A 25008-nucleotide genomic window follows, 5' to 3' on the forward strand; every position below is an offset into this window, starting at 1 on the left:
CAGCTAGGTCCGAATTTAATACCCTAGAAAAACTGGTCGGTATAAATATGACGTGTCGTATCGTATCTTAGCAATAATAATGAACTTATCAATGCTTTATTTATTTAACACATCCGCAGTATGTTATATTCGTTCGTCAGTTCGTTCTCAACTGATTTTGTATTACCATTATTTTTTCTTTTATACGTGCCATACACAGGGTTATCCGAATCTTGGATCCTTTGTAGCTTTTGAGACCCCCACCACGTGGCCTAGCCTCCGCGCTCGCAATAAGTAATGTACTAGACGTTATACAGTAGACACCCTAGGAACTGGGAACATAAGATCTTAGGAACTAGGAACTTAGGAACGCCGTGGAACGACGATCGGTGGAAGAAAAATTCCCCAAAAAACTCATTATAACTGGGGTTAAAGAAACTGCCTGCAGAATGGCAAGAATTTTCTAACCAAATGAGTGCTTTAAATCGATACATTTATTAACTTGTATTCGCCTTTATTTTAAAAAGAGTAAATAGTGGCGGTGTAAAAAAATGTTTGTTACTATTTTACACTCACGAGAAAGCAGGCAGTTGAATACATTGTAAATTTGTTGAAAAATTGAATAAATTTGACAAAAAACGTCATATTTTCTTAGCTCACGATGTGGTAAACATATAGAAAATCTTGCTTTAGAAATTATTTACCGTGCATAATCACCATAAATATGATAATGTCCTATTCATTGTGATAAGTAGTAAGCAAACATGCATTAAAAATAAAACAGGTAAAAGAATTTTGCAACAATGATAAAAGAACGGGTTGTTTCACAGAATTTTAACAATCCCTCAAATGTCTGTGAAACTTCTATTCGAGTTCTGTTATTATTTCACTACGGGACATATGTTTCACAGAACTGAAATAATAACTTAACTTGTGTAGAACTTTCTCAGAACTTGAAAGTCAACTTTGAAACTTGATGAATTGTTAATATTATGTGTAACAAGTCCAGCTAATCAACTTCAAAGTGAAATTTTGTCTACCAATGTTTCAATTATTATTAGGTAATAATAAATTAATTTTTCAATTCAAAGAAAACATTAAAAATATCAGATATCGAATTATAATGTGACGATGGGTTGTTTTGCTTGAAGTGTTGTTTTCTAAAAAGGTCGGAGTCCTACTGTTCTAATAAAATTAAAAAAAAAACACAAAAAAAGATAGTATTTCAGCCCTATAAGTTGCGATAGGCAGTCCACTCATCGGGTAGAAAAAATGCGGGGTCCTACTGTTCTATCTCCCGACATCTTCCACCATTTCGGTTCTTTATTAGCGTATTGCGTATATTTACTAACGTTTTTGCTTGTCTTCTGGAAATCTTTCATTTTGAAATCTTTTGGTAGCCCAATGCTGGTATTCTGAGCCGCCAACTCATCTCATTTGTATATAAAGATTATCGAGTAGGACATCTCGAATAATGTAGTTTCTCATATAGCGTGACTCCCGTCTACGAAAATTTTTAATCACTAATTTGTACCCGTGTTTCTAAAGTTTATGTTATAGTTTTAGCTAATCTACTTTTATTGAGTGCACCACCTTCATTCTCCATTGTAAATATTTTCCCATGGTAGGGCAAGGTCATTTAATTAGGTAAAGTCGCTTAAGGTCGAATGAGGTTCTATTACATAATTCGTCTTACTTCTGGTAGCTAATTAATAATTTATCACACTCTTTTGTAGTGAACATCTATGAAGTGCAAAATACAGAAACGTATTTAATCTGTTCCAACAAACTTTATCCATCGAGTGCACGTGCACACATGGTGCATCTTTTCGAAAACAGACTCAATTTTAATCAATTTTAGGTATTATCTTATTTGTGAAATAAACAATCTGTTAAAATTCAGAAAAAAATTACCTACATAATTTTCGAACAAAACCGAAAAATTAAAAAAAAAAATCGCTCACAAAAGAAGTCTATTTGTATAGATGGTGACCGGATAAAGCATCACAATGATAATTCATCACATCTTTAAAAATTTATATAAAGTCATGGAAAGTGATGAAACAAAAACTTTATTAACTGGGTTAAGTAGGTTAGGTTAGGTTTAAATATTTTTTTCATCGTTTAAAATGACTTTATATCACTTTTTAAAAGTGTGTTGAATTGTCACTGTGTTGAGTTATCATGGAACCTGCATAGAAATGGATAGCCTGATGCGTAATAAGACACTCGAACCTTGAGGCAGTACAATATTTGGCTTAATTCCACCATAATCCATTAATTAACCATGAGGTCCATACTCCATGGGTAACAATGCTTTTTCGGAAACAAACGATGGCTTTTTAATGACAGGAATTCTTCGTTTAGTGATTGTTACTTCGGCGCATACAATTATTTTAAGTACAATAAGGAAGGCTCTACCATAACGTGATATTTCCTCAATCACTAAAATAGACTAATTTACTACGGGCAAAAATAAGGACAGTGTAGTCGAAAGCTCTCGAAAGTTCGAATTTGATTTCAAACAAAAATACTGATTCTTTTTAGCTCTTATCATTATTCCTAATTAAAATAAGAATGTTCGACGTTTTTACAATCGAAAACCCACTTTGAAAACTATGCGTCACAACCATTGTCAAAACTAAAACTCTAAAGATATAGAAGGCAAACAATCACGCAAAAGGAACTTTGCCTTTTTGATCGAATTTTGTGTTTTTTAGTGGGCGAAAAAAATTTCAAAATTTCAATTTAATTAATTACAATTTTTTAATGAAAAAAAGTACTGAATTCTTCAGAAAGCTATTTTCGAATAAATCTGAAATAAATTAAAAACCATCTTAAATATTAATCAAAAATTTTGTTCTAGAAAATCCGACGTTGTCTACGTCACAACACCTCACTGCAATGCAATTTATTCTCATCAACAGCAGACAGAGATTGATTAAATTATGTATGGTCCACAAAATGTGATTAATGCTTCAAATAGCAGCTCAAATTGCAGTGAACTGTGTGGAGGCGCATTGTGGGGTGGCTTCTCGAGTGGAAAGATGTCTGGGAGATGATGTCCTCGCCGTTTGCTCCCCACTCCTCCCACCCCCACTGCTGGTGCTGGTGCTAGTGCTAGCAGACCCACCGTATTATGCCAAAACATAGTAGGTATCACGTACGTACTCTGCCTAGGTAAGCATATTATCTGTTATTGAATATATTATTGCGTATCTAAACAAAGACCTTTGCTTTTTATAAATAATCAATGTACCTAATTTTGTTAATATCGGTTTTTTGTGTCATATTTATTTAAGTTTTTTATCCAGCAGGACTTTGTATATGGTGCAATTCCAGTCTGCCATATTACACGAATACTTATAACGAACACATTAATAATATATAACAGTGTAATAATACTTATAATTACATTATATCTATAATTTTGATGAAATGTATCACTTTAATGAAAAGCCTTTTTTTTGGTGAATAAATAAATATAATAATTTGTTTCTTGTAATTAATTAACAACGCTGATTTTCTTGACTTCGACAACGTCTTACGCCATTGAAGTAATAATCACGTATCATTTCATAGTGCTTTCATACAAACGATGTATTGAATTCCCTATAAGTCGAAGTATAAACTTTAATGAACACAGTTCATATCCGAGCTGAGCAAGCTTGTTCCCTACAGAGCTTCGGACCATCCCATACATATCATGTAATCAAATGGCTCCTATTTATTCAAATTCATTCTGTATTTTCAAAAATATCTGATTTAGAACCAAACACATTTTTTGATACTTAGGTATAATATTCTCTTTATACCTAATGATTTAAACTCTGTAGATAATTTGAGTTTTATCAGATAAAACCGAAGTAACTTTAAACGTTTAGACAATGCAAATAATCAACATTGCATGTTTACCAAATCTGCTAAAAAGAAATCTCACAAGGTTGCTGGGGCTTTCAATATATAAAGCCTTATGACGGTCAGATCTGTATCTCCCGCACTAACCCATGGTTCACAGCCCAGCCTAACTGGCTTACTGCTAACTGCTAACTGCCAACTTTACTCCTAACTACTGCATTGCACAAGTGGATACTGGATACCCAGCGGGTAATGATTAACTCGGGTTCATCCAAATGATTTATTAATGAATCCTGATCACTTTGAATTCCAAACAATCGCCAGTGCCGAAATGAAACAATGCGATTGGGAAATGTTTTATTTCTTCTGTAAATATGGAATACTCGCCAAGATGAATAGTAATGTCCAAAGACAGGATGTAAGATAAAGTCAGTTGGTACTTGGTACACGTCGTTGGTGGCTGTTGGGTTTTTACTTTACGGATCATAAAATGGTAGTTTCTTTTTTATTCTTAAAACTGGGTTATTTGCGAATAATACCACTTCTACGAAAGGATGCCCGATAATTATGATAATAATGATTGAATTATTTGTATAGCACCGTTTTCGAAAGAAAATCACCTCAAGGTCTGGAGCCAGTGATACTATGGTATCCCCAATCGGGGAATGTTGTGAGGTTGAAGGTAACGGGGGAGGGGAAGAAGGTGAAAGACGTGCCTGGCTATTCAGATGTGGTCAAGCCATTTCAAGAAACGTTTTAATTATTATTTGTGGTCTTTCACAATGGCGATACTGAGAGTATCTCCCACTCTGGAACGTGCCACAATACACTATATATTATTTTTAATTAATCAATTTTAAAACAACACAAATTTTTTAACTTTTGACTTTTAACCCACGACCTCCGGAATGCTTGTCGAGAGCCTTACCGTTTGATAATATCTTAAAAACAGATCTTGTAATCGGTGAGAAGATGACTATCATTTTATTATGTGAAACATGTTCCTCCCTTTGACTATGATTTCAATTACAAAGTCAAAAAATGATTTATTTCCGAGTCCAGCGGGACAAAGCACCTCCCAACTAACTCCCAGCCATTGTGCAATGATGGCGTTGTCTATAAAGCAGGTAGTTATGCCACGATTATTTCTCAGCAGGTTTTCAGACAGAAATTCGGATGTGATGACCCTGTGATCAGCAATTAGAAAGATTTGACTTAATTATCCCATTCTTTTAATTCCTGTGTCGATGACCTTCGTGATATATTAAAAGTGTTCTTTTCGGCGAAATATATCCCATAGTGTTGTCTTAATTACGACCGACGAATGATTTAAGCGCGTTATAACACCTTGCAGTGGTCAATGGTGGAGCGAAAAATACTATTTGGAAGATAAAATGTAGTCTTGTTATATTATAATCACAATAATCAAGATAAAATTTACCTGCGCTAAAAGTTGGTTGAAATATATTTATGTTTATACTTTACAGCTGCATCGGAAATAGAAGTTGTAATACCACAACCAAAACTCCCATGTCAAAGATAACGGGTATCTATAAAACGGACCCATTAATATCTTGCATAGAATGCATGTGCAGTGACCTTTCGACCCACATTGACGAGTGCATTTCATTCTATAACAAAAGCTTTATGCGCATAATCACAAAAAACCCAGGCTCTTAGATAATTCCACATACTCTGCCGATAAGACGACCGCACTAAAGATTACATTAATTACATAAATATTACGCCGACTCGCCTCCATACAATTTGAGAAAATTCTCATAATTATATATTCAAATTAAACCGACAGCGTTCTTTAATCTGCGCAAACTAAAGTGGGAAATAATTCAATTTTCAAGGGGTATTTTTCTGGGAGTCGCAGGTCCTTGACTGGACCCATATTATTTAGTAGCCACCTCTCGAGTCTTGAGACGTAGCCACGAGTAGTAACGATTATATTGTAACAGAATTGTTTGTTTCATTGACGTGTCCAATTCACACGAGTTGAATGCAATGGGTAACTATCCTTTATTGCCCACTCGCTCCATCGTTAGATAAATCATACACAATAACATACCGTGATAAGTTATCAGTCATCTCTACGATAGGCAGCTCCTGTATACGACAAATAGTAATGAATTAGAAAACTAGGGAAATGATAATGACAAAAGCTCAAAGATAATAATGTTGCCTTGAAAAGCTCAAAGAAAATAATAAACGTGCGCCCATACGACAAAGCCTGGATTGGAAGAGATTTACAACGACGTCACACTCGGTATAGGGCTTTCGTAAAAAGCGAAAGAAAATGCTAGCCAAGCAGCAAATGAACAAGGAAGCCCTGGCAGCAAAAAAGCAGTAAAATACCAGATAACAAACAAAAAATACTAATGGTAAATGTCCATAAACAGTGCAGTAGATAAGTGAGACTGATAAAAACATTATAGTGGTTTATTTTTGGGGTATTATGCCGGTTAACCACTATAATACTTCTTGCCGTGAAAATCTCAAATCATGTGTGATATAAACATATTTAAAATTATTTTACAATTAATAAAAAATAAAATTTAATAGGTACATAAGAAATAAAAAAAACATATAAAAGTATAAATATATTTTGAAATTTTCATCTATTGAACCAACGTTCATTTACATATCCAGAGTTAAATAGTTTCATCAAAATAAATTAGCTCTACTAATGTAATAATGCCCTTCAGATTGATTTGTTCGCTTTTGTAAACAGCTCATACGGTCTCCTAGAAATTGTTGTGTTTCCCTTATTGAATTAGTTATAAATAGGTAAAATTTTAAACACCCATATGAGGTTTAAATTATATGAGCGCATATGACGCTATTTAAGGAATTTGTATAAAGAAAATTAATTTTAAATTCAGTAAATTTAAATGATTCATCACACTTCATGGAAAATAAGAATCTAGAAAAAAAAATTAGAAATATGATCTAAACCAGTGATTCCCAAAGTGGTCTATATCGACCCACAGGGGTCTCTTTCGACTTGCAGGGGTTCCATTACAATGAAAAAAAATTAGGGGTGTATGAGATGTAAATGGTGATCCACGAGAGTGGAACTTGCACAATTGATAACAGTAGCAACGTGTTGCGCCCATACGCGTAATAGCTACATTTGACCAAACTTGTACGACTATTATTTAGTTATAATTACGAACGTCAGAGACAAACACTATTGTAGTGAAATCTAAAATATCACGGAAATTATTCATCCCGAAATTATCTAGCCATACCATTACTGGGGTCTACCCAAAACAGAAAAAAATCGGCACATGGTCTACGGGACTAAAAAGTTTGGGGACCTCTGATATAAACGGTGTTTAAATCTAGAAGTTAACCACAGAAGAATAAAAATGTACACCTAAGGTGTAAGGTGAGCCAGCCATTCGTTAATTTTTTTATGTTTGCATTAAAAATTTAATTATTTCAAAAATTATGTATTAATTTCTAATAATAAAATTTGAATGAATATTTCGTCACTTTCATCAAAAACAGTTTTGTGTTTTCGGATGCGTTCAGAATTATTCCATTTATTTTAATTTTATTGCACACCGGAAATACTCCGACCTTCTGACAGAATATGCAAGAGGCCTGAAGGGTTAATTATGTTCCTGCAAAATTTTAGTTGAAGCCAGGAAAAGATTATAAATAAAAAGATACAAAAACAGTGTACTAATTTTTCCTACCATAAAAGGTGGCCCTATTCGCTGTGCTTATTTTAGAACAAGAAATAATTTAATTAGGTAGTAACAAAGTACTCATAAACGGACCGGACCCTAACCGAACCAGGCAACTACTCGATATGGACAGAAACTCACTGAGGGAACTGGTAGGACTACTAACGGGACACTGCCATCTCAGGAGACACATGCAACTGTTGGGAGTGGAAAACACCAACATCTGTAGGAAATGTGAAGAGGAGGAAGAGACTCCAATCCACCTATGGTGCCAATGCCCCGCTCTGCTGGGAATAAGGCTCAGATACCTGGGAAGACACAGTGTGGAACCAGAAGACATCGCCACATATCCAATGACAGCCCTGGTGAACTTCATAAAAGGGACCGGGTTACTGGCAAGGGAATGAGGTAAAATGGGAGATAGTACAATGGGCCTATGGCCTAAGTGCTCGCGGGGAACGTAAGTAAACCGCCTCCGACTATAAAAAAAAAAAAAAAAAAAAAAAACAAAGTTTAGAAGTTCACATAACACCTTAAAAGATTGAGTGGAAAAACCCCTGTGCATTGCGTGATGAAGATTACTCTTAGATTGACTTGGGATGTGTTTATAGTATGGATAATTCACTCAGGTACTTGTAAGTGTTTTAAAAATGAAACAATGGATTTTCGATAATGAATAAGTCGGTTGCGGCAGTAAATGCTGGGCCAGGTATCATCTGTCTATACAATAATCGTTATTTTTCCGGTCGGATGTTTTCGGGTGAAGGTCCAATTCTTTACAATACCATGTTGTTTCACCATCTCTCTATTCAGCATGGATCCAACAACTGTTTTGGGATGTTCTTGAACATCCTAAAACAGTTGTTAATAAACTGCATCTGTCATTAATAATATCTTTTTAGTAAAAGTCCAACAATCAATTCAATAATTCAGTCTAGTAAAAATAAATTAAATCGGTGGTACAAAGAGTTTTTTTTACTGTTCTGCAAAAGCCAATAATTTTTTCGGTGGGATTCTGTTGATTCGATTTAGTTCAAAGCATGCATATCAAAATTTTACTCAATCTAGGGGTTGGTGCATGTTATTATGTATTTATTTAATGATAACGCCTATCTGTAAAAAAAACTTAATGTTTTTTCATGGTTACCAATTCTGACTTGGAAGAGGAATTTTATTTATTCATTTTCCTATGCGCATTACAAAAACTTGTAGCCTAATTAATTAATTACCCACTCGGAGCTGAACCAATGTTAATTTATAATTAGTTTACCTGAGCTTGAAGATCAAGAGATAAACGACTGTTTAGTCAAAACGTGACTGGCTTTGGTCAAACATTGCTCACTTGACCATAGTATGAAATTATAAATCATTATTTTATATGTTTATGATCTCAACATTATAATAAATGTTATACTTTTGAGTTCATTATGGTTTGAAGTTTGTTCTCTGGATATTTGTTTATTATATTTGGATTAACTTTAATTGCGTATTTAATTATTAAAGGCAATATTAGCGATTTCTAAACGAAAATCTGAAACAGAAAAAACAGAAAAGGATACGGTCACATCTAGGACAAAAACCCAGGACCCCTGCCTTGCCGGGGCAATGCTCTACCACTGAGCTAATGGGACCCTATCCCCTTCGGTCACATTTAACTGTATCATACTTCGAATAAGAACTACCAACATTGTCTTCATTTTTTTCACCGCACATTTTAATAGATACACAATAAAGAACAGAAATCATATAATTTATTTATAAAAAAAAACAATGTATTATCTTTTTACCATTCGACTGTGTTTCATCTTTTTATCATTCCGCTCTGTCTGGCCTACATAGACCTTGTCACATCCGGAACAGCTGAGTTTATACACTCCATCTGTTTCCAGAGGAAACTTAGTCTTTGCAGACCTCAGTAAGTCCTGTATCTTTCATACTTAAGCTCACATTTTAACACAACCTCAAATAAGACATCTGCCCTGATGATGGACACTGCAATGCTGTCCGAAACGTTGGCTAAAGAAGGAGTTAGCGCAACACGGCATAATACCCCAAAAACAAATAACAAAAATACTTTTGGCCGTGAAAATCTTAAATCATATTTAAATATTCATTTTCATCCTTTATAAAGTTTTATTTTATTTTGTGGCTTGAAGGGTTTTACCAAACACTTACTTTATATAAACCTTTGATGAATCACAAAATATGAATACGTGAATCACAAAATATTTATTACAATATTCGCAATAATTCTAAAGTAGAATCATTTTAAAGCATATAATAAAGAAGTGTCTTGTGGGCATGTTTCGTGAACTAAACATTTGCCCAAACGAGGCTTAACTTTCCAATATAAAACTGTGTTTACGTAATTCATATGAGATGGAGTTCTAGCGAGTGTAAGTAAGACAGAGGGCTGGGCTATTGGGATAAATGGAACATTTGTTTCCATTCAAATTTGTACGGAATGCACTTCTAGTTTTCTTCTCACTCCTGTGGGGTAAGAGGGGACTGCGAGTGGATGTTTCAAACTATTTCGAACCAATTTGAACCTCAGGGTGCACAAACCATTCAAATGTGCGCCCTTTAAAATGATTTCCATATTGACTTTTTCCAGTGAATGATTTTTTCGAATCATTTAGATTGCGAAGATTAGTCGATTCACAATAGTTCAGAATTTCGGTGAGTTTGTCGGCGAATTTAAGTTAACTAAAGTACCTACTTGGGTTTGGGTACGGTTAATTTTTTCGATTGAGGTGAGATATTCGTGGTACATAAGTCGCAAAAATCCTCTCTGATTTAATTAAATTTAATTGTGAATTTCTGTGAATTAACCAGATGACTGTAGGAATTCAAAAAATTTAGGTAAAATACTTGGGCTCACACAGATAATAAAGGTTCTATGTTGTGATTAAATCTTTGTGCAGCCTCTTGCCTCTTGCGACTATTTCAGTGCGAGGTCCGAACCATAGATGTCTCTAACGTAAAATGAAAACTTTTACCAAATCTTTAAAAAACAATTCAGAAAACTACGTTTCAATTATTGAAATATGCTATGCATGAGACGTAGTTTTTTTAATTTCATATTCTATATATGTATATATGTTATATCTTTACTGTAAACTTACATTCTTCTTATTTTGTTGTGTAATGAAAAGGTTTAATTAATGATATATACTTTTTTAAATTTCATATTCTGTACATGTATAGCATATCTTTACTAAAAACCTACATTGTTATGCTTTCTCGTGTAATGAAAAATATGAATTATTGAAATATGCTGTGTATAATGGTAAATATTCTATTATCTTTGTGTGTATAATTCGTAGTTTTTTTCGTTTCTTAATTTCAAATTCTATATTTGTATACCATATCTTTAATGAATGAACTGAAAAATTAATTTGTTTTTTTTTTCCCTGTAATGAAAATGAATTGTTGAAATCTGCTATGCATAATACGTACTTTTTTTCGTTTGTTTATTTCATATTCTATATACGTTATACGTGTATCGTATCTTAACTGAAAACTTGTTCTTCTTTCTTTCCTCGTGTGATGAAAAAGATGGACGACGCAGCAATAATATTATTTATTATGAGTAAACTCGTTTTCCTATTATTTTTTTTTCTCGTGTGGTGAAAAGGGAATATGACGCAGTCCTGATATAAATATATAGTTTTAGAGATGCATAAGTATAATTTTCTTTCTTTTTCTTGTGTGATGGAAATGATGGGTGTCGACATCTTTATAGACTGTGTCCGGAAAATCGTAGTAAAAGCGGGAACTGGTGCGCATCTACTTCACAAAAACCCGTTTTATCTCTTTTATTATTTTTTGATTTAAAAAAAAAATTATGCAATTAAAAGGTTAAAACAAGTTTTGGAGCCGTGTCTGTGTTTCGACCCATTTTTAAATATATTACACAGCTGATATTATCCTCCTAGCAACCGATATAAAAAAAATGAATTCAACTTCCGACTCGATTTACTCGAAAACGAAAGCTCAAATAAAATTATACTACAAAATCGACTCCAAATGTGACGTAGATTCACTAAGGACGGGTTGTTTCGGAGAATTTGAACAATTCATCAAATTTCAACCTTCATTTCCGGGTTCTGTGAAAGTCCTATTCAAGCTCTGTTAATATATCATTATAGGCTATTTGATTGACAGAACTGAAATAAAAACAGAATTTGAAAAAATCTTTCGCATAACTGGAAAATGAGCGTTGGAATTTGATGAACTGTTCAAATTCTCCGAAACAACCCGTCCTAACTTCCCGCTTTTACAACTAGTTTCTGAACATCGTGTATATTTACTTTGGGAAAACATAAATTTTCTTCTTTCCTCGTTTGATGTACACATCGTTAATATTAATTATCAGGAAAATAATTTTAAAATTTTATTTACCTGCCCTACAGGGTGTCCGGAGATAAAGTTGGCTAGCTTTGGGAGGTGATTATACATGATGATAGAAGTAAAAAATAAATAACTTTTTTTGAAATTCCAATGTTTATTTTTCATAGAAGAATATTTATTTTCTTATCCACACAAATTGAAATTTTAACCTAAAAACTACCTTAAAACGTTGGAATGTCGAAAAAAGTGAGAAATCTTTTTACTTCTAAAATTATGTAGAATCACCCCCGCAGTTAGCGCACTTTACTCCCCGTATTAATTACTCAAGTAAAGCTGTTTACTCAGATGATAATGAGTATTTATGAAATATTCACCCCAAGTTCTTGGAAAAACAAATAAAACAAAAATGTTTAGGGTATTTTTTTATTATTTTTCGTCATCCCTATAGTGGTAGGAAATATTTATTTTGTGTTATAATATAGGATGATTTAGGAAGTAATATTTTTCGTACATAGGGTTTTGTGGGTATAGATATATCATAACAACCCAAGTAGGCTAGTTTACAAATATAAAATACTAAATATTTTTACAAAACTAAACATTATGATAGAATTTTCATTAAAGCCTTTACTCTCTGCAATATAAAGTCCAAGGTTATATACAATACCTACCTCATTCATCCGATCACATTTGAAGGATTCTGAAATAATTTATTAAATTGACATTCCTGGTTAACAATTAGGAAATTGATAATATTCATATTCTCGATGGCGTGATAAATTATTATCTATACGTATGATGAAAAGAATTGGGATACTTATATTTTCAAAAGAATTTTGCTAAAACTTTAAAACGCGGTTTATTCACCATGTTTCACAATCATCCGCGAAACTTTGCATAAAAGAAACATAATATTCGTCAAAAACAGTTTTTTTTTCACGAGTAAAAAATATTATGATAAACTTATTATTTAGTGTGGTTTACAAAACATTCGTGCAAACAAAACTTTATAATATTATTATTTTTTCGCGCTCGGTCGCCTGTTCTCGCTGTTCTGTTTAAAATTTGAAATATGAGAGTGGCCATTTTGTTATTCGAACGCATACATAACTTGACAATTATTATAATTTTTTTTTGATAATTAGAATTTCAATTGTATGAAAAACTTTTTCGTTTCCTTTATGAGTTTCGCGGCACGAGCGCCAAACACTGTGTATAAGGATTGCGTAGCTTACATTGTGTTTTGTAAAGGGAAAAAAACATAAAAATCACAATAGATAGAAGAAATTAAATAAACGTTAAAATATGTTTTAGACATTTTTAGTTTTGGTTTGGCAAGAAAATTACTTCATTAATAAAATTAAATTTGTACAAAAGGTAACGAGTGTTTGTTGAAGCATCAATTAATTATTTATTGGTTATTTGATTTAATCAGAGGCCGGAGTTGCCGCAGTATTCCCCGATGCGGTCCGAGATACACTCGAACACGTCGAAGGATACGTCGCAGTTTCGGCCGTTATCTGGAATTAGAAATTAAAAAAAACATTGTGAAGTTTGTGAATTGTTTTTTGGTTTCGGCATGTAAAGTGGATGAACGAGTGTGAGAAAAATATTTATTAATTATGTATAAGTGAATGGTAGAAGATATATTGGACGGTCAAAGAGAAACATAATTGATCAATGAATGTAGTATAATATATGTGATTTGATAACATAATAAATATATATGAGTTATGAATAATATATATCAGTGAATAATAAATATGATAGAATAATATATATGAGTGAATAATATATATGAGAGAATAATATATATGAGATAATAATATATATGAGTGAATAATATATATTAGTGAATAATATCTACGAGTGAATATATATGTGACAACACAAAACGCCATGATATATATAAGTGATAACAAACAATAACATGTGTAACATAAAAATGCTTTCTAAATTTACTTAATCATCTGCACAAGGTCTTGTCAACTTAACTGTCTTAAAATGGGGATCCTTCCTAGTTTGACAGTCAAAGTTATCTCATATCCGTGAATAAATTGTGTAATGAATAATATAAAAAATAACTTGAGTCAGGCCATGTCAAGGTTCAGAAAATCAGAATGTATGTGTGAGATGATGTGCGAAAGTGAATTATTTCTTTTTTTTTTAAAGAAAGACGAACATTCCCGGGTTACGAATAACTTGACAATATTTGAAAATCTCCTACTACCACCACAGTAAGCGGAAAATGTTGCTTGTTTTGTGGTGGAGGATGGAGGTGCCAGCCGAGGAATTGAACACACTACGCCTGGGTGGAACCCAAACGCGATGTCAACTCAGCCACCGACCGGTCTTCTATGTATATATGTATGGAGGGTGTGCTAATAATAATAATAATAATTTATTCCAGATTGTATGCAGGGGTAGTGCAATGCAGTACATTCGGTATATTGAAAAAAAGATATGTATGTATACAGTTAGAAAAATAATAATACATAGGCGATTCGGATAGGCACAAAAAATGCGGAATTTAAGTGAAAAAGGTGAACACAAAAATGTGTGTAAGCAGCCGTTTATAAGACAGAGCCGCTAAGACAGAGTTGTGCGGCAGTCTATCCTCTCTTTCTATCCTTTCTGAAAAGTGGCGTGATGGTTAGTTAGTTAATTCACGCTTTTGGGTGAAAGTGATTATCATGGTTCAGGGACTCCTCTGTTACAATTATTTAATATTACCGCCTATGAATCTTTTGGTGCATATCAGAGATGTATATGTATAATTCTCTACGACGCACTACGCTTTCATTATAAACTGTGGCGTAGCTCGTAGATCTGTAAGTTTTAACACCTGGGAACGAAGTCTTATTCATGTGATGATATTTTGGCGGATGACACTTTGACATTTTGATACCAATGGGCGCATTCTTCCATATTTTTGGGATGATGTCTGTAGAAACGGTTTGATTTTTGTATGTACTTGAGTTAAATTTTGTTTGTATACAGTGATTGATAGTCAAAAGACGAACAAACAAAATTCAAGAAAACATGATGTGTTCTTTCTACAGCCACCGCAAGAAGTTTATAGTGAATAATCCACAAAATAAGAATCATTGCCTGATATCTTTTTAGAGATTTTATTACCCCAATTCTGCTTTGTCCTGATTATGTATAATAGAAGGAGACAACTCACCAATAGGGATAGCCCTGGAGAAGCGCGCGTGGGACTTCATAAGGCATTCTCTGCTGGCTTCCACCACCGCCATGAAGTAGCCCCTTTCGTTCACCCCATCGGAGTAGAGCCGCACCAGGCCCTCGAGGGTCGGGAATCCGAAACTGTCCACCTGTAATCATTTAAATGCTGGATTAATGCAATTCTTTATTTTTTAATATTTATTATTATCAACTGGACAGGAAGTCAACCATATTTTTATTGAGAAGTTAAATATTGCACTTAACATAACGATAGCCAATTTTCACTCCATTGGTCTGAGATAGGAGATAATGGAACGTTACCTATAACAATTATGTTTTGGCAGACAATCCTCGTTTCATTCATATTCATACACACTTGATTTTATGTAGGACTTATCCGTACTACTATTGACGAATTATCCGTAATTTATTCTACTTTAATTTACGAAACAAATAGCTCCGACCTGTGAACAATCACGGGATATTATAATTTCAATTTTGGAAAATACAATTAAAATAATTTACCGTTAAAAAATTGTAGATAGCCTCGTTTTTGTGCAAAATCGCGTCTAGGGCGCTGATTTTATCGCTTATTTTTTCTCGTTCAAAAAAATTTCCAATTTTGTTTTAATAATTTCCCTTAAATTCAAAGCAAATATGACTTCTAGAGCCATTGAAACGGAGTTACAGAAAGACACACAAACCAAATTAGTATTTTTGACTATGCGGGGAGATCTAATATGCCACTCAGTGTATTAGCTATTTATCTTAGTTATAAGCCACTAGTTATAAGTCTTAGTTGCAAGTCACTAGATATTAATTTTAGTTATAAGCCACTAATATATGTTTTTTTTTTTTTTTAAGGAATGGGAAACATTCCCGGGTTACGAAAAAGTTGACAATATTTGAAAATCTCTTTCAACCACCACAGTAAGCTAAAATGTTGCTTGTGTTGTGATGGATGACTTAGCCAGCCGAGGAATTGAACACACTACGGCTGGGTGGGACACAAATGCGATGCCAACTTAGCCACTGAGCGATCGAATATATAAATCGAAGTTATAAGTCTATGTGGTAGGGAATAGGTTAAATGTATAAATTAAGTGGATAAGCGTCCTGGAGGTGTTTTTCTCACGAAAAAGGCGCTATAGAAATTATCTAATTATTATTATTATTATTCTATATTACTAGACGAGATTCAAGATCGTATTTGCACTTTAATTTAGAAGTTGATTTGATCGTGGTGAATGGATAAAAATAAAGGAATCTAAGTCACGAGATAATCGAGGCTTTTTGAATAAAACATAAAAAAGGTTAAAAAAACTTAAATACACATAAAAAATCTTTCGGATATCTAAGTATATTGAATATCGCTCATAGTGGAATGCATCCAAAAAATGCTCCATTTTTCAAGCATGTTGTTCATATTTTTCAGTGACACAGCTAACGTCTCTTTATCGTGAGTAAAAGATAAAGAGATTTTTGTACTATGTCAAAATATACGATTTTGCTATCAAACTTTCAATCAGTTTTTCGTGTCACCAAACTCAGACTTTCTTGAATATTGGAGTAAAGTACTTCGGTGAACTTAATAAATTACTTTGAAGAAAACTGATGATTTTTAAAAGAACGTAAATAATTATAACTTTTTTTGTAATGACCTCAAATCGTTTTCAGAGACCCTGTAATAATATTTGTAATAACTTCAAATCGTTTTGAGAGACCCTGTTATGATATTTTTTAATGATATGTCACATCCAATCACCACGATTTTATTTGAAGTGACAGTTAAAAAATAAATAGGTATCTTTTATACCTGCACTTGCAAAATATATTGCAATAATGTAAATGAGTAAATCTGCAGAATACGAAATCTGAGCGGATTTGGCAATATTTCAACGTTGGGGTTCATTTTGGATATCCTTGAAAATTATAGTGCTTACCATATTACATGTCAGCTATTTTATGCAGACAGATTGCAGAAACTTGGAACTGTTCATGAACTGTGGAGAAACTGTCCATAAAGACGAAAGAGGAATATTGGACATTGTATATTTTTAAATGCTTTGCGATGCACGATCAACAATAGTGCTTGAGTTTCATATATTTCGGAGAATCGTTTTTCTTAAGCCCCCGCATTCCGTATTTCTATGTAAACCGTAAGTTTCTAAAAATATGTTCTTTTTAAGATAATATCTATACTAATATACTGGTAATTATATGAAATTCTCTCGATAGAAAAAAAAATCACTAGGTAAGCTCCGAAAATTATTAAAAACACGTTTTATTCTGTTATTTAATATGCTGTAGATATGAAAAAAATCACATTTTATCTTTAAATGCAACTTAAGCATTTGTCGAGAAAGTTTTGCTCTATTTCAAACCAGTCGTGTTTATTAAATATTTCCACCATTTTCGCTTAATTATTATCGTTTCTTAATATTGGCTAACAATCTTATTTACATCTCCTTTTCAAACCATCTTTGAACGCTTAATACGGAGCCAGGTAAACTTAAAAGAATCTGCTCTTTGTGCAATGCTTTAAAATTTCAAGACGACTTATTTGTTAGCGCCCGTAAATGCATATTATGAATATGAATAAATAGTATCGTCCGTATAAAAACTCAATTCTTTTAAGAGAGGCAAACAAATACAATATTGGATCGAATCACTGATACAATGTTGTATTTGTATACCTTTCTTAAATGAATTTATTTTTATACGGACAAAATCATCTATTCATATTCATATTGTGTATGCACAGGCGCAAATTTTGTAAAGCATAACTTGCAAAAAGTGTATTTTAATAAAATAATTAAATTAAACGCCATCTATGAACACGTAGATTATAACGAACGTCGCGTTTAACCTAAATGGATTTCGTTCACCCGTAAATTATGCTGAAAATGTTTTATACATATTGCTTATGTACGGGCACAAACAAATAATTTACCTTAATATTTTAAAGCATTACCTTGCAAAAAGCGTATTTAAAAAATAATAATTAACGCCATCTATGTAACACGTACAACATAACGAGCGTCGCGTTTAACCTTAAATTGTTGTCCTACCGCTAGGAATTTCGTTAAACCTAAGCTTTTTCGTCTTCGTCGGGAATAAGGATTATTTGCATGGATTGTTGCAAAAATACCACTTTTTAACAATTACAGCAAATAATTTTTAAAATACTCAGAATTCGAGCCCAAAACGTGTGCACATGAAGTAGGGGAGTTCATTAATCAACACCACATAGTTGAGTTGTCAAAGGGAGTTGATTAATTAACACATAACTTTCCTCACACGGCGGAAAAAATACTGTACCTTATATTATATATAATCAAGGCAAATGCAGGTGTATAAGCACGTGTTCCGATATATTAGGAATTTACTAAAAGTTTATCAGGAAACGGCCTGCCATTCCGTTTTTTACCGGATTACCAATAATTTGAAGAGATTATTACTAAGTTAGCAATACTCATTTACAATATCAAAAATACCTGCCCCGGAAATCCAAATTCCACATTATAACGTCAATAATAATAATACCAACATCAAAACCATGCGTGATGGTTTTAACATTAACTTTAGTAATTCATTATGAATGTGGTGTTGTAAATTCATCAATGGCTGTCAGAAACTTTCCAACCAGTCCGCGAGAGCAGCCACAATAGCCTCCCGTGTCCGGCGCCCATATGTAGGGCAGAGTGAAAGGATATGTCTTGCGGAGCAGTGACCAGTGACCAGTGACCACTGACCACTGACCAGTCCACTGTGTTACCACCTTACCTATTACAGTATCTACCTGTACCCTGTAAGTGTACACTTGTACAGGTATACTGCTCAGTGTTCAGTTCTATCATAATAGATAACACGCTGTACCACTCGTGCTAGACTAAATATTTGTATCCATCGAGGTAAAATGCACTAGAGTGTTATCGTTGTTATATTATAGATAACTTTTTTAATTCAACTTAGAACCCCGCACACCTAATATATAAGTGTGGTTATTTTTTCATAGAATTAATTCTAGAAATAAGAGTTCATGAAAATCAATTTTTATGTCTGCCTTTTCCTATGGACATGGAAAATTTGTAATTTTGATAACGCGAAATTCGTATTTTTTAGCGAATAACGAAAATTTTACATTTTCCCGAGAATAAAACGAAATTCTCAAATTTCGGGCAAGTAAAGCGATTTTTCGCATTTTTCACGCGATTTCCGGTATTTTAAAATGAGAATGTAATATTATACTCTATAAATTTTTCTTTGTCTATGCTTTTGAAAAGCTTGGATAGCCGTAAAATGAAATGCAGAAACGCATACTATCATTATTTTCAATTAAAAGAAAACCCCTTCCGGTTTTTTGCTGCAAAATACCAAAGAGTTTACATAACATAATTTTTGTTGCATAAAAGTACCTTAGTAAAGTAAAGGTAACACATCAATATTTTAATTCGCAGCCAGTCGGATTCAAACGCAACCAAGCACGTTTATAATATAAATATTCAGGGCAGATAATCTTATCTGCCCCGAGGAAGGCATAATGTGTCCGAAACCGATTGACTTTAACCTAAAATAAAGTGCTTTACCGAAAGATATGGCTATTTATTTATACATGCCTTTTTTACAGTATTGAGTAGCGTTCTAGTATTTCCATGGAAACCCGCACTAGACATATATGTAACAAACTTGTTTTATTGAAATACTACAACGAATTGTAGTTTGCGGTGATTTCTACTCTGCAAGTTTAACGTACATTGACATGGTTCAGGTATGTTGCTAGATTTCTATTTAACTTTATATAAAATCGGTAACAATGCACTTTCAGTAGAAGTCAGTCAACTTATCTTAATGTTAAAGACTTATTTGTAGAGTCAGATCAAGTTCGCTTACACCAAGGCAAATAGTACTTAAACTAACTTCCCAGATCAGACGATTTCTAGACCATAGTAATTTAGATGGATTTATCAACATTTTTTTGTATTAGTACTTTTTATCATGCAGGTAGTAGTGCCGCAAAATAAGGCACTAAAATAAATATTTTATTGGATAGGTGTTTGCATTCAATCCTATAGATAAGGAGCGTGCTGTATATATATATACCTTGTTCTATATAGATATATATATATTTGGTTATAGTTGCACGACTTTTTTTCCCGAAATACATGTTAGGAAGGAGTAAAATGAACGTACTAAGTTTTAGAGTAAGGTTATCAAGTCACCACTCACCGGCGACTGGTTTAATATATAAAGTGAAATGAATCAAAACATACCACGAGCACCGAGTAGGTAATTATTAGATATTAAATGAAAATAAAAAAATACTCACAGCTTTGACTTTTCTGTATACACACTGGAGTAGACACTGAAAATAAAAACATAAATTAGTTATTTTATTAACAGTAGGTAAAAGCGCCCATGCTATTTTTCTTTATTTTTATTAATCGCCAGTGATTGACGAAAATGTATATTATTTATTTATTGTGATTAAAAATACCCTATTTTCAACATTAATTTTTATTGTATATATAATATATTTATGTATTAACTATTTTTTATTGTTTTTGTAATATATAATTTATATGGTTTATGAGTACATTTTATTAAATCTGTAGGTAGGTAACTGTTTATTTCTTCTGGGAGCAATTAAATGGCGATAAAGGTGCATTTTTAAATCACAGTGTTGGTCATTAATATTTTATCTCTGCAATGAAAAGGTACGTGATAAAATCTTTGGTTAAATACGCACATACACATTGCCGAGAAAAAAAATTAGGTCAACTATTGGGAATCAACAGTTTTTTTCTGTAGTTAAAATTACATTTTTTGCCGTAATGGCCAATAAATAGGCCTCATTAAGTGAATTATTAAGTTAACCTAAATAGTGTTGCTACAATCAAATCGTTGTGTTGATATTTATGCCTCGCTGCAATTGAAAAGAAAGTATTATTTACTTCGATAAAACATGAATTGTACATTTTCAAAGCGCTTATTAGCCATATGGCAAGAACCTACATTTAGAAGAAAGACCCGCTATTTCAGGAACTGGCACATCTGATAAACCGCGCAAACCGTATGATTAAAAGAAAACAATCATTTATTGAATGCAGTGTTCATTAAAATGAATTTCATCATTATTGGAAATATTTATCTTAGTTTGAAATGTCGGTCATCTGTATCCTGTACGCCTACCTATTTTTGAAGTGAAACTTCTTTACGCGCGTTATGCAATTTCGAGGACCGGAGTAAAACCAACTCATGACCGTTATGAAAAACCGTGATCATTTCGCTATAGGAGCCTAGCCAATATTATATACCTACTTTAGGTCAATCTCCGAACTCAGCTTCTCAGCGGTCTAGAGGCAGAGCGCCCGATTGTCGTCGTGAAGAACCGAGGTTCGATCCCCGCTTTAACATTTTTTTTTTCTTTTTGTGATTTTTTTAATAATATTATTTTTAAAAGTGATAAAATGCTCTCGTGCTGCGACTTTTAGATATTTTGACTATATGATATTTTGGTCGAATACGTAATAACCGCGGTCTAGAGGCAGAGCGTTCGACACTCGTTATGCAGGACCCGGGTTCGAATCCCATATTTTTATAACTTTTAATTTTTTTATCAACGATTTGTAATAATGTAGTAAAAAATTAGATAAATTTGTTAATTTAAATTTAATTTACTTTACGGTACCTATATGATATTTTGGTCGAAATATAGCTTACAAATCGAGCCGGTAGAGTCGCTCGGTATTTTGATTAATTATTTTTATTTATCAACGATTTGTAATAATGTACTAAAAAATTACATAAATTTGTTAATTTACCTTTACTTTAATTTACGATACCTATATGATATTTTGGTCGAAATATAGCTTACAAATCGAGCCGGTAGAGTCGCTGGGTATTTTGATTAATTATTTTTTTATCAACGATTTGTAATAATGTAGTAAAAAATTACATAAATTTGTTAATTTACCTTTACTTTAATTTATTAATTTACCTTTACTTTAATTAACGATACCTATATGATATTTTGGTCGAAATATAGCATACAAATCGAGCCGGTAGAGTCGCTCGGTATTTTGATTAATTATTTTTATTTTGAATCATTAAAATTACTAATCAAGGCCGATAACGCCGCGTCGCGCGAAATATCTCTCCTCGCGGTCTAGAGGCAGAGCGTTCGACACTCGTTATGCAGGACCTGGGTTCGAATCCCATATTTTTATAACTTTTAAATTTTTTTTATCATATGCTACTTATAAATATGTCAATAGACAGAAAAAATGAGAGAATGAAATGAAAAGAGAGAGAGAAGAATAATAAAAGTTTCACTTCCGTCGTGCGTAGGCTTGCCACACACTGTATTTTTTTAGTTTGTATGTAAGTGGTTAGTAACTATGTACCTAATTGCAGTTCAATCGTTAATAACCCATTGGATATGCCAATATCGCTTCGGCAAAAACAAAACCAATATCGATGAAATAATAGCACTAAACATTTATTATAAACATTGAAGGAATATCCGAATTTTTGTAATTGAATAATATTCATGTTGATATGTATTATTATTTTTACCCGGGTTTCACAATTGCCCTTTCGTCTTGATCTTTTGCTTAAAAACTTTTTATGTAGATACTCGTATGTGCTATTTATGGAATCGTTCTATTTCTTCTATTATTATAAGAAGCAAAGGAATATATCATGGGATAATGGATAGGTTGTCACTCACCCCAGCGATTCGTTTTTCATCCCTCGTAAATGGAACTTCTCTCTTGTTTCTCGTCCTTTGTTCTGGCATCATCTGCTCCTGCTGGATGACGTCAAGAGCCTCTGAAATAAAATGATCAAACGAAAGGTTAGTGTTTGAAATAGTATTAGTTGCGCCTAACGAAAAAATCAATAAGCTGTCTATAACCCATTCTATAAAGACTGGTAAGCTTTGCCTACCATTAGAAAAATGATAAAATAATAAAAATTAAAAAAATCAACAAATTTCTGATCCAAAAAAAATATTTTCAAAGAGTTTGATAAGAAATTCGCAAATTTTATTCAGTTGGCAACAACGATCAGCAGATGATAATAAATAAAAATTAAAAAATATATTGAATGCACAATTTGCATAACTTTGGTCATACAGCATTGCACGTCACTGGGAAAACAATGTGTGCTCATTGATACACATACTCGACTTACAACACGGGAATGTGTCTAGCTTGGTGGTCTAAAAATTCTTAATGACTGTAATAAACAACGCACTGAATAAAGAAAATTAAAAATAAATATTAAAAAAACATACCTTGGTACCTGTTCATAGATTATTTCCGCTACTTTTATAAAAAAATATTTTAAATTAAAGCTAATAGTTTATAAAAGGATATTTTTTTAATAAATTAAAATTTGTTGAAGTTAACCACTACCCATATAATTTTTCCGATGAAATCCTCCAAACCACAAGCAATGGATAATGATATTATTAAGTTCCACAAACGTGTTGAATTCAAGAGTTCGTATCTAGTCAACCAACCGATATTAAAGGTATTGAAAATAAAGTCCTTGAAAAGAGGTCGCATTCTGAAGTTGGCAGATAAACCCAATTGAACTACCAATTTTTATCCAAGTAGATAGATATGTACACATAACAAATAAATTTATATTACAGGCACAATTTTGTAGGGTACCTACAATATACCTACTCGGATCTCGAATGCATGGAGGAGGTGAAAAGTTAAAAAAATTCTTGTCTAAATGTACCGGATGATAGATCTAGTCTTATTGTTAAACGCATACCAAAACAATATGCTATTTTTGAAACAGGATCCTTAGAAGGGTGAGGTTCATTTATCTTCCAACAACACATCACGATTGACATTTTCATCAAAATGAAGTGTAGCAAAGAAGTGACTAGGAAGTAATGAAATCATAGTAGGTACTGTTCATTTTTATTATTATTATTTTTAAATATGAACACCGCACAAGAGGCCTAACAGAAAATCAACTCAAGGTCTGGAGCCAGTGAGACTATGGCATCCCCAATTGGGGTATGATGTGAGGCTAAAGATTGCGGGGAGGGGAAGGAGATGGGAAAGGAGAAGGAGATGGAGAAGTACCTGGCTATTCAGATCTGGTCACCCAACACATCTTAAGCAATTTCAAGGCAACGTTTCAATTCTGAATGGTGGTTTTACACCAGAGCGATACTGAGAATATCTTCCACTCTGGAACGTGACGCAGGTATGCAATATTATATTATTTTAAATTAATAAATTGTAAAAGAACACAAATGTATACATTAAAATTTATTGAACCCGCGACCAGACGAGAGATTTATCCCTCGACCACGGAGGCCGGCATTTTAATAAAACATTTAACAGTAAACTATTAGACACATAGACTAAATATAACTCTATTTATTGTTTTTGTGTTTAATTCGTAGAACTCCATTTAATTTTTTTTAATAAATTTAGATTAAATTTGATAATATTATTATTAAGTTCTGCAAGTGTTTTAGTTTTTTATTATTGTGACAGCTGTTTCGGCTTACAAGGCCATTTTCAAACTGTGGTTAGTCCACATTGAGACGACGCACAGTGGGCTGAAAATCGGCTTTCATAGACATAGAGACTTGAATTTTCAAGGGTATTTTTTTTTGCTAGAAATGGATTCTGCTGATCATTACTATGCTATAAAATGTCGTACGAAGAAATTGCGTGTACAAATGAAGGAGTTATAATTTTTTTAAGAAAAATTTGTATGGCGCTGACATTAAAAATGAGGCTTTCTCTGGAATCATAAGGTTGGCCGTTCTATCTTTGCACACAGATAATACTACTATTTATTTGTATTTTTTTGACATACTTCATATTGTGGCGCAAGGTGCGATTATTTTTTTAAAAATCCTCATAGTTGAAAAAACCCTTTTTAT

General features: G+C 32.9%; 1 protein-coding gene across 1 annotated transcript in view; it reads right to left on the bottom strand.

Moving 5' to 3' along the window:
- Nucleotides 1-12303: 12303 nt before the first annotated feature.
- Nucleotides 12304-25008, bottom strand: part of Obp73a (Odorant-binding protein 73a) — a 35033-nt gene continuing 22328 nt past the window's right edge. Inside the window, exons 3-6 of the mRNA XM_089632053.1 lie at nt 22816-22916; nt 20413-20448; nt 15082-15232; nt 12304-13414 (exon numbers count right to left, since the gene is read on the bottom strand). Coding sequence (XP_089488179.1) covers nt 13326-13414; nt 15082-15232; nt 20413-20448; nt 22816-22916 — 377 coding nt within the window. The 3' untranslated portion in view covers nt 12304-13325. The remainder of the gene's footprint in view (nt 13415-15081; nt 15233-20412; nt 20449-22815; nt 22917-25008) is intronic.

The sequence above is a fragment of the Hesperophylax consimilis genome, chromosome 1 (assembly GCF_061612785.1).
Source record: "Hesperophylax consimilis isolate HC1 chromosome 1, BYU_Hcon_1.0, whole genome shotgun sequence".
Lineage (NCBI taxonomy): Eukaryota > Metazoa > Arthropoda > Insecta > Trichoptera > Limnephilidae > Hesperophylax > Hesperophylax consimilis.